The following is an 11,778-nucleotide window of genomic DNA, read 5'->3' on the forward strand; positions in this document are numbered from 1 at the left end:
GTCGGTAGATTACATTAGATCACGCAGGAGGGAAGGCTGTCACCTTATAAAGGTTGTGACCAAAAATTATGTAAATAGAAGAACAATTTATATCTTAAATTTAATTTAAAAATCTTTACACGCGTGGAATGCGCGACATCATATGATGTCGTTCTTAAATTTGTCCTTACTTTTAACGTCATATGACGTCCCTAGATTACATTTGATCATGCAGGAACGAAGGCTGTCTCATTATAAAGGTGGTGACCAAAAATCATGTAAATAGAACAACAATTTATATTTTTAATATAATATTAAAAAAAACCTTACACGCGTGGAATCCGTGACATCATATGATGACGTTCGGCCAGCTGCCCTAACTTTTAATGACATCATATGACGTTCGCCCAATAAAGGTTAAGGTAACCTTACTATTCACACCATTATGACAAGTAACTTATGTGCAACTTCAATATGCCCAGAATCTTTGAACTACAGAACGTTCCTATATACATCACTTCTTTCGGGAAGTGTATCAACTACCAGTGCTTTGTGGTGGTCTGAAGACTTCTTCACTGTGTGTGTGATCCCCTCTCGTTCAGCAAGGCCCGCTAAGACCCAAAACAGACTCAAGACCTAGGGCATTCTTTCCATATTACAAATACTTCAACGTGGTTCCCAGACCACGTAACAGCACCCAACTTCATATCAATAACGACAGTGCAAAAGAGCAGCTAAGTGTAGCACACAACGCGAGGAAACGCGAAGCCCCAATAAGTAACTCTTACACAACCCTCAGCTCATCTATCACTATATCAGAAGGGAACTTGCTATATGGATATAAAGATGTTTAATAATCTTCCTTCATACTTAAAGCAATTATATAAAAATTGCAAATGTTTTAAATCGGCTTTGAGGGGTCTTTTGTGTTGCCATTCGTTTTATACACTGAAAGAATATTGTCACATGTTGGGTATATCACGAGACAAATAACTTCACACATATTTATTCTTACACACACAATTACAGTATTACTTCAACTGCATTCTGCGGCGGCATTTTGAATATGATAAAGATATAATTTCTTTGTAATAAGTTATTAATCATATATAGTTTTTAGTATTAAGTTTTTATCGTTGTTTTTGTGCCCATAAATGTATTGATATTGGGTAGTGTTATTTAACTATATGTATGTCTGTACTGTTTTTTTTTTATTATGAGAATTTTCACATCCTTGTACTTTGTATGGATCTACGGAAATAAATGTAAATGAGAAACTTTATACTGCTACACGTGCAGTCTGTTATGAATTCATGCCTAACCGGTGCTTCAAGGCTTCTGCCAAGAAAAATGCCAAAATTACACAAATAGTCTCTAATACTTGATAGACAATTTTGATGTGAAATCTGAAACTCTTGCCATTACTAACCTCGCTAATACGGGATCCGCCATTTTGCTGTAAAGTCTGAAACGCTTACCGTCACTACCTACGTGCTATCGATCGTATAAAAACTGTAATACCGAAAACCTGTATACTGCAAATCAGTAACTTTACATACAAAACTCTGAAAACGCTCTGGAACAAAACCAATCTCTCTAACACCGAAATAAAACACCAAACACACCGCCTAATATGTTATTGGTTACATTCTTTCGTTCATCACATTTGTGGGGGAGCGACATTGTTCCTTCTATCGTGTGCGATGTGAAATACACTAAACTTCATTGAATAGTGCGTGAATTATATAAACTTACCTTCCCGCAACATAAACTGGTGTGAGACTAATTCACTATTTACGTCTAACCGTGAAATATTATGAAGTTTTATTGCGTATGCAACAGATATTTCTCATGTTTCTGATCCTTGATATGCACTACTTTCGACACGTTCACCGTGTTTCACAACCAACGACGCTCTGTAACTCTCTAAACGCTCTAAACTATCTTACCCCCCAACTTCACTTTTTGGGTCCGAGGCCAGTAAAATGGCGACTTTCAAATCGCTTGGAGTCAGATACCTTACTAAAGAGTCTACTTTGAGATGAAAAACGAAGTTGTGAACTCGTCAAGAAAAACTAGAAAATGTAGAGCATATTCTTTTGTTTAGATTTCGAAGAAAATAGGTATTACTCCACAAAATGTATGAATGTACTAATTTTTCACACTGATAAACATAAACAGCATGACTTTAGTAGTATAAATTGACTGTCCCTCACAACGCTCACAACTGCTCACAACGTAGTTACCGTGTTTCCCTTTCCCCTATCCAGTTTCCGCCCCCTGACCGAGAAGATTTAGAAATTTAGAAGATCTAGCACTAGAAAATCTAGAAATCTAGAACTTAAGAGAAGTAAGCTGCAGGAGCAAGTTTTGAGTTAATATTGCCGTAAGAATTTAAATGTTAAGTTATTGCGTTTAGAATTCTGTGGCAAGTTGTCGTTTGGCGTAAGGCGCTGAAATATGGCGTACAATTTATTTGTTATTGACCTGAATTAATGTTTCATTTTGTACAGTAAAATTAATTAGCCTTTAGTTTCATTGCTTGACAGTGGTGTATTAGTATGATCCATACAATTCACTAGTTATTTAACTATACCTATTACTACACATCACACTACAAGACTTCAAGGAACCCATGATTCTCATAGAGTTTGGGGTACCCGTGAAACTAGTTAGGCCGATTAAAATATGTTTAAATGAAGCAAATAATAACGCACATATAGGTAAACATCTGTCTGATACTTTCCTACCCAGAATGGTCTAAAACAAGACGCTTTATCGCCACTGCTTTGAAACTGTGCTTTAGGATATGCCATCAGGAAGGTCCATGAAAACCAGGTGAGACCGAAATTAAATGGGATGCATCAGCTGCTGGTCTGTGCTGCTGATGTTCATCTACTGACTGATAACATATATACCATAAAGAAAAAAGCAAACTGTAATTGATCCTACTAAGGAGGTTGGTCTAGATGTAAACACAGAGAAACTTAAGTATATGTTGCTGTCCCATCACCAGAATGCAGGGCAATATCATGACATAAAGATAGCTAAGAGATGCTTTGGGAATGTGGCACAGTTCAAATATTTGGGAAAGACTGTAAGAAATCAAAATTTAATGCAGAATGAAATTAAGAGGAGACTGAATTCGTGTAATGCTTGCTACCATTCAGTCCAGAACCCTTTGTTTTCTTATCTGCTGTCTAGAAACATGAAAATTAGAAAATACGAAACTATTTTTGCATGAGGTTCTGTTTTGGCATGAAACTTGGTCTGTGTCATTAAGGGAGGAACATGGACCAAGGGTGCTGAGGTGAACATTTGGACCAAAGAGAGATGAAATGATAGGAGGTGGAGAAAAACTGCATAATGAAGAGCTTCATAACTTGTACTTTTCACCAAGTATAATTAAAATGTTGCAGTCAGGGAGGATGAGATGGGCATATAGTGCAAATGGGGGAGAAGAGGAATGCATATAGGATATTGGTGGAAAGGCCAGAAGGACAGAGCCAGTAGGAAGACCAAGATGTAGGTGGGTGGGTGGATAATATTATTTATTTATTATACTGCAATTGGATTTTAGCCCTGTGGCAGTAGTACACAATAGGACACAACAGACAAGTAACACACATTGCACTAAGTGACAAAACGTTCAAACAAAACAACACAATAAGGACATCCTACCACATTGAATACAAATCGAATATGATTAACAACTACAACAATTACAGAGAAATACAAACAACTGCAACAAATACAATAACAATTACAGAGAGAGAGAGAAAAAAAATACAACACCCAAAACACAAACAAAAGGAAACCAACAGTCATGGATGCGTAATGTCATTCACTTCACTTTTTTTCCTTGTAATTATTTCCACCCCAACTTCACTTCTCCTCATTTATCACTTTCCTAACCCTTTGCCTAAAATTGCTTGGTTTACAGGACAGAGTACCTAAAGCATCTGCAGGTAGTTGGTTCCAGAGCTCTATGGTCCTATTTACAAAGGAGTATTTCCCGATATCTGTCTGTTGCCTTCTACTTCTAATTTTCTTGCCATGATCACCCCTGCTCAGATAGCACTGTGTTTCTAATCTGTCACCTATAGCCTTCCAAGCCCCTTCTCCTGTGTATGCTTTGAAGAGAGCACATATGCGAGCTATCTTTCTGCGCTCTTTCAAGGTTTCCCAGTTCGATTCATTCTTATGGTGTGCAAATTTAGCCGCTTTCTTTTGCACCTGGTCTAACGCATTTATCTGTCCCTCCCTGTAAGGATCCCAGCACGCCGCCCCATATTCCAGAATCGGACGCACTAAAGATGTGTATGCTAGACTTTTAGTTTTGCTATTTCCCTTTTTTAGAATACGCATTGTAAAATGAAGTGCCTTCCAGGCTCTTTTCACAGTGTAATTAACTTGATCAGACCAGCTTAGGTCGCTGCGTAAAATTATTCCCAGATATTTACAGCTGCTCGCTTCTGGGATTACTGTGCCCCCTAACAAATAATTTAGTGGCTCTGTTACTCGAGCCCTTGTGAAACAAACTGCCTTACTTTTAGTTGGATTAATTTTCATCTCATTTTCAACCGCCCATTTCCCAAGTCTGTTCAGATCTATCTGCAACTTTTCCTTATCATTATTATTTTTAATTTTCCTATATATTATACAGTCATCCGCGAATAGCCTAATAGTTGACTCAATATTTCTCCAAATATCATTGACGTAGGCGAGGAACAGTAGTGGGCCCAGCACGCTTCCTTGCGGTACTCATGTTGTTCTGACTTCCTCCGATAGTTGCCCTCCTACTCTTGACTCTCTGCGTACGGCCCAAAAGGAATTCCCTTATCCATATAACTACCCTTGAGTCCATTCCTGAGGCCGCAATTTTCGTAAGCAGACGATCATGACAAACTAAATTGAAGGCCTTCGAAAAATCTATTACAATTGTGTCTATCCTACTTCCGTTATCCAGTGAGTCTGCAATGTCTTGGTAGACCGTGATTACTTGACTTTCACATGAATATCCCGGCCTGAAGCCATGCTGACCCTCAAATAACCAATCATTTTTATCCCATATTTTCCTCAGGTACGATGCTATAACGTGTTCCATTTGCTTGCATACTACTGAGGTTAAACTGACGGGTCTATAATTGGAGACCAGCGATCGATCACCTCCCTTGTAAACAGGAACCACTATGGCCTGTTTCCAATCACTTGGAATAGCGGCATTATTAATCGTCACATCCAGTAATCGCGCCAGGTATGGAATCATGGCTTCCCCACTCAGTTTTAGAATTTCACCAGAAATGCTGTCTGGCCCTACTGATTTGTTCTTACCTATCGCTGCTAACCTTTTCCTAATAATTTTTGTACTAACTGCGAAGGGTTCCCCTGATATATCGTGCTGTATTTGCGGGATGCTACGCTCACTGCTAAATACGGAAGAATAATATAAGTTGAGGAAGTAAGCCTCTTCTATCGAATCAGTAACGAGTCGTCCATTAACATCTTTGATTGCAGGAATATTTTCTCTATTTCCTTTGCGTCTTTTTACATACTTATAGAACTCAGTCCAGCAGTTACCTTCATTTTTTAATACAGTCCTTAAAAATATCTCCTGCGCATTTTGCTTGGCTAATAACAACTGCTTGGATAATCGCTTCAGTTCCTCTCGATACTGAATATTAGAATATTAGATGGGATGGGATGATATGGGCTGGCTCAATCTGACTGAGGATAGGGACCACTGGAGGGTTCTTGTGAACATGGTAATGAACCTTTGGGTTCCATAAAATGCTGGGAAGTCCTTGAGTAGCTGCACAATTGGTGGCTTCTCAAGAAGGGCTCATCTCCATGGAGTTAGTTTAAAGAACCAGGGACTTTATGAAATTCCCTTGGCATAAGCGCTATGTAGTATGTGTCGTGGGAGTGTGGAGGTGAGTATATGTAGAGAGAGACATTCCATATTTTTATAGTTTGATCTGGCCAAAATGTAAAGTAGGATTATGGTTTACCAATAAGGCAAAACTGAAATTTCTTTATACCTTGATAATTAACCTCCTATATTATATATATTAAAACATTTACACATACACGCATGCATACAGACTGCCACAACATTTTAGATTCCACTGAATACAAATAAAGCTAACAAATGTAATTCATAATTTAATAGTTTATCAGATTAATATATTTTAAATTGTGTCCTTCAGAGGGTGATTTCCTTAAATCTTTGTGATAAGTGTTAAAGCATGGGAACTATTTAAATTGCTTTTTGTTGTGTCCTGCATTTACCAGCTTTTAGTCATATAAAATGAAAGTATCAGTAACATATTTGATTTCTGGTTGTAGACCAGGCAACCTGACTGATACTTTTTTGCTCTTTGAGTTCCTCCATGCATATACAAGAACAGCTCTTAAGTAGGTCATTATTTCTAGTCATCCTAACATATCTCATTTGACACTACATAATGTCAATGGTTGGTGTCTAATCAACCCTCAGATGCATTTCAGCTTCTTACATTCATTCATATTCACTCATTGCAGAAAAATCTGGTTCCAGCATGTCAGATCTGTGGCTCAAGTGGAATAGTCAGCTGGAACTTTTGAGTTCCTTGGATAATTTGCTTGAGACTGAGAGCTTTGTGGATGTCACTATTGCTGTAGAAGGACAGCTTCTTAAAGCACATCGTGTTGTCCTTTGTGCCAGTAGGTATGGATAGATTTCCACATATTTGGCCCTGTGTACAACATGAAGAGGCTGTGACCATTGTAGAGTGTACCGACCACAGTCACTAGCTATTAATGAGATCTCACATGGCAATTAAACTTGAAGTCTTATGTGTAAATGTATGTAGTTAAGTACACTGTGCTGTCAAGAGATTTCAACAAGATGTTCCAGAAAGCCAAGCAGCTAGCTGTATTTTAGGGTCCATGATAGATTTGTGCAAAACTGTTTAACTGAGGATAAATTCCCAGTAAGGGAAAGGTATTTTTCTCTTTAATGCACCATCCATATTGGCTGTAGGTCTCATCTAGCTTCCTGTCCAGTTTGTACAGAGGCCTCTTCCAGGGGGAACATAACTGGAATGTGAAGCTGACCACCCATGTCCATCTAGTGCTATGATTAAGACTGTGTAGAGCTATACCTTTATTCTCTCATATGTCGCCATGACATAAACTTTGGAAAGTGCAGATCTAGCTTGTAGCTGGTCACTTTTCTTTTTGAGCTGTCATATGTGGCTAGTAATTTCCATTTTAATTTGGTGTGAATAAGATAGTGAATTGTAGGAGGCTATGATGGGTTGGGACAAGGGACAAGGAGGGTAAAGTTGTCTCTATGCTTAACTAATTAAGTGCTGCTCCATGAAGGTGTATGGGGGAAAGGATTCATTCATTCATTCATTATTAGAGGGGGTGGGTTTCCCCATGCACTTAAACCAGTTATTGGTCCATTGTGCGTCCCCCTTTAATTTCTACTGTCGCCATACCCTTCCAGTACTGGTGCTCGCTATCAGCCCCATTCTGCTAGCGAGGTCGGCCCTCTTCTGGCAGTGGTACCCGATACTTCCCCATCTACCAGAGGCATTGGAAACTACTTGGGCAGGAAACTTTTGCCTAATTTTGCTCAGAGGTCTCCTAGAGACATGAGGATCTTTTACATGCCGTAAATCTACGACACGGGACCCACGGCTTAAAGTCCCTCCCAGAGGACTTGTTCCCTGAATTTTTCCACCCTTAAAAATTCCACGTCCTCCACCGGGTTTGAATCCGCGTACCTTCAGTCATGAGGTGGGAACGTTACCCCTAGACTACGGAGGCCGCTTGGTGGATTGGATGTATAGATCCACATTCTTTGACCTCGGCACTAGATGGAGGTGAGTGGTCACCTTCACGCCCTGACTGCTTTATCCCTGGGGGAAGAGACCCCGATGCCCATTGGATAGGAGGTTGGTTGGACCTCAGAGCTAGTCTGAACGACGTGGAGAAAAGAAAATTCTTGACCTTACCAGGACCCAAACTCTGACCCCTGTCAGTTGTGCAGCCTGTAGCCAGTGGGAAAGCTCTTTGGGAAATGATTACCTAGAAGGCTGAGAAGTTGGTAGGAGGGTGTCTTTAAAATGAATAGTTATGGCAGTGGATGATGATGATGACAGTGGTGATGGAGTTCTTAAATGGTATTTAAAATTTGAACAGTCAAGGGATTTCATTCTGTCCAACTTTACTCTTTTCAGTCGATATTTGAACTCCATTCTGCGATCTAATACAGCACCACATCCAATAATATTCATGAGGGATGTAAAATTTGTGGAAATGAAAACAATTTTAGACTTCATATATAAGGGAGAAGCATATGTGGCACAAGAAAATATTCAAGGAGTTTTGAAAACTGCAGACGCTCTTAAAATAACAGGTAAATTCTACAAACCAAGATTTTATAAATGTCATATTAATTAATATAGTGAAATCCTGATTTAGAATACCCACATTTAGTGAACATTTGCCCTAGAGAGTGGAACTTATGCAGGTATGTAATGGCCAGTTACATATTTCATATCTGGGAGTTCCCTCTTTTAGGTTTTGGCCAGACAGCTGATGTACCGACAGCAACCAAAGAAACAACACACAACTATTTTATGTAAGATACAAAAGGTTAAATTATATGTCTTATGTTACAAGCATTATGGACTTTCAGAATATTGATTTGTTGCTTACTAGGACTGTCCAGCATTTCATGGACGGAATCTCCAATGAACTGTGTGCAGGTAGATGAGGCTTCTCAGTGTGACATATCAAACTGCCAGGCTGAATCAAAACCTTCTGACAACTTTAATGTGCAGAGGGAAGCACAAGAGCTGTTGCCAAAGCTGAATGACAATTCACTTTCAGGATATCAGAGGTACAAATTTTGTTGAAGCATTTCTCTGTCATTGAACTGGTAATGCAGGCTTGATTAGAACTTCCATGATTTAATCCAACCAGTCTTTAGGTATTGTATTACACTTCATTTACTACTACTGCTTTTCACAACATATTTCACTTGTGTATGTAAACCTTCCATTAGGTGCCCGTACATTCGTTACTTAGGGCTATTTCCCTCGGGCCAAAGAAGCAGGGGTGTGAAGCTAACCAATTCTGTTCATATAGTACTGAGATTAAGAATGGTGGAGCTGTGGAAACCTGTTCAGCTACTTGGTAGGGCCATAGACAACTTTTATATGTTGCAGAGCTACTGTAGTAAGTTACTGTCAGAAGTCTTATTACAACACACTGTACAGTCATTCTAGAATTTTCCATCATCTCCTCCTCAAAGCTGAAGTTCCGCTGTCTTTGAGGAAAGTGAATTTCTAATAACAATAGGTACATACAATACATAGAAAATTTATGTAAGGATCTTAATAAAGAAGATCAAATAGTTATAGTTGGGGGGCCAGGAAACAGTTTAGATAGGAACCTCAGTTACCAAATTGAGAATGACATAAGTGACATTGCTCAAAAAAACCAGTCACACCAATGTGAAGTTCGTTGGTCTTCTCTGGCAACATGTTAAGTCATGGATTAACAGGTGGGTAAGGGACGTTTATCTTCGACTTGAGAGTTCGCTTATGGGGATTGGCAGGACTCACATTGATGGGATTGATGTCTCTTCAATAGTGAGGATGAGCATACTGTCCATGGTCTGCATCTTAATCCTCAAGGCAAGGACAAGCTCACGCAACTCATTGCAGAGAGCTTTAAGGGCAGACACATTCCAGTTGTCATGGGTGTTCAGAATCCTTTTTTAGGTTAAACAGTGCAAGTAAGGTTTACCAAGTAAAAGAAATTACAAAAGAAAATAATCCTTCAGCTAGTAATAAATGCCAAGAAATAGAAATCAAGAAAGGAAATAAAAGCTCGATAAAATCAGTACAAAACAAAGTACTAAGAGTGTTCTATCAGAATATAAGGGGACTGAGAAATAAATCAAATTAATTAATAAGCTTCATGCATTCAAGTCTCCTTACTGTGCCTTACTGAACATCACATGAAGCAGCTGGTATTAGAACATTTTCACATAGAAAATTATAATTTAGGAGCTAGATATTGTAGACAAACGCTAGAGAAAGGAGGAGTGAGTATTTTTGTACATAAAAACGTGAAATTTACAAAAATAAATTTAGAAGATTATTGCAAAGATCAGGATCTAGAAGCCTGTGCTTTAAAGTTAGACTCTACTTTTTCTGATATTTGTGTACTGACTTTATATAGAGCCCCATCTGGGAATTTTGATCAATTCTTAGATAGATTAGAAACCATCCTCAGTGTACTGCATAGTCCAAAAGTTGAATTTCTAATTTTTGGTGATATAAATGTAAACTATCTCATCGATAGTAATAGGAAACTAAACTTAGATTCTTTGTTATTATCTTAGAATCTCTCCAGAACTGTTAACTTTCCCACAAGAATTCAAAATAACTCTGGGTCAGCGATAGATAATATATTCATTGATAACTAAAAAATAAGAGACTTTACTGTAGGACCCTTTATAAATGGCTTGTCCGATCATGAGGCCTAACTCATAGAAATAAATAATATTAACCTTCAGCCCAATAATCAACAATATAAAACAGTAAGGAAAATCAACAAGCATATGATGGCAGATTTTGTCACAAAATTAAGTAATGAATCTTGGGACACTGTATTTGACAGCAGTGCTATTGATTCTAAATGTAATTGCTTTCTGAACACATACTTGAGGATCTTTTATTCAAGCTTTCCCTTAAAAATAGTAAAAAATTACATTGAAAACAAAACCACCTGGATAACTGTTGGAATAAAAACTTCATGTAAACATAAAAACACCTATATTTGGCCAGTAGGGACAGTAATGATCCAAGACTAAAAAGTCACTACAAAATGTACTGTAAAATTTTGTCAAAAGTCATTAAAGAAGCCAAACAGAATAACTATAACAGCCAAATTCTAAAATCAAACAATAAAATTAAAACCACCTGGGATATTGTGAAAGTTGAATNGATATTGTGAAAGTTGAATCGGGAAATAAAACTGTTAATGAAGATGTACAAAGTTTGAATATTGAAGGAAAGTCTATTAATAATCCACAAGCTATTGCGAATGTATTTAATGAATATTTCCTCTCATTAGTTAAAAAAACATATCTTAATAATAATAATAATAATCATCCAATATATTATCTGTCACATTCCTTTAATAGTTAACTTCCAAATATAAATCTCAAATTCTCAACAATAAAGGAAAATGAAAACATTATTAAATCCCTTAAGCCCAAAAATTCACATGGATATGATGAAATTTCTACCAATTTACTTGAAGCAAGCTCTGTTTACATCAGTTCACCGTTGAATCATTTGTGTAATAAATCTTTATCATCGGATTTTTCCGCAACGCTTAAAATATGCTGTAGTGAAACCACTTTTTAAAAAAGGCGAGAGAAAATGCATTTCTAACTATAGACCAATATCTGTACTGGCTTTATTCTCAAAAGTCTTTGAATAAGTTATATATAACAGATTACTTGAACACTTAAATTCTAACAACATATTAGTCAAAGAATAGTTTGGATTTAGGAAAGACAAAACCACAGAAAAAGCAACGTATGAGCTAACCAACGATATTTTAAATGCTCTCAATAACAGATGTGGGAGGGATTTTCTGTGATTTAGCAAAAGCTTTTGATTGTGTAAATCATGATATCTTACTATCGAAATTAAATTTCTATGGAATAACTGGCAAAGCTAATGAATGGATCAAATCATACCTCAAAAACAGGTATCAAAGAGT

General features: G+C 37.5%; 2 protein-coding genes across 3 annotated transcripts in view; one reads left to right on the top strand and one right to left on the bottom strand.

Annotated features, from left to right (window-relative positions):
• Positions 1–1,934, bottom strand: part of LOC111872225 — a 6,756-nt gene extending 4,822 nt beyond the window's left edge. For both annotated transcript variants that reach the window (XR_004513884.1, XM_023865893.2), the window contains exon 1: positions 1,735–1,934. Coding sequence is in view for 1 of the 2 variants with exons in the window: in XM_023865893.2 (XP_023721661.1) it covers positions 1,735–1,747 (13 nt within the window). In the remaining variant the exon portion in view is untranslated. The remainder of the gene's footprint in view (positions 1–1,734) is intronic.
• A 3,959-nt stretch (positions 1,935–5,893) lies between these two features.
• LOC111872224 (longitudinals lacking protein, isoforms H/M/V) overlaps positions 5,894–11,778 on the top strand; it is a 22,780-nt gene continuing 16,895 nt past the window's right edge. The window contains exons 1-4 of the mRNA XM_023865892.1: positions 5,894–5,912; positions 6,523–6,688; positions 8,211–8,389; positions 8,695–8,875. Coding sequence (XP_023721660.1) covers positions 6,540–6,688; positions 8,211–8,389; positions 8,695–8,875 — 509 coding nt within the window. The 5' untranslated portion in view covers positions 5,894–5,912; positions 6,523–6,539. The remainder of the gene's footprint in view (positions 5,913–6,522; positions 6,689–8,210; positions 8,390–8,694; positions 8,876–11,778) is intronic.

Source organism: Cryptotermes secundus, unplaced genomic scaffold (assembly GCF_002891405.2).
Source record: "Cryptotermes secundus unplaced genomic scaffold, Csec_1.0 scaffold782, whole genome shotgun sequence".
NCBI classification, from domain to species: Eukaryota; Metazoa; Arthropoda; class Insecta; order Blattodea; family Kalotermitidae; genus Cryptotermes; species Cryptotermes secundus.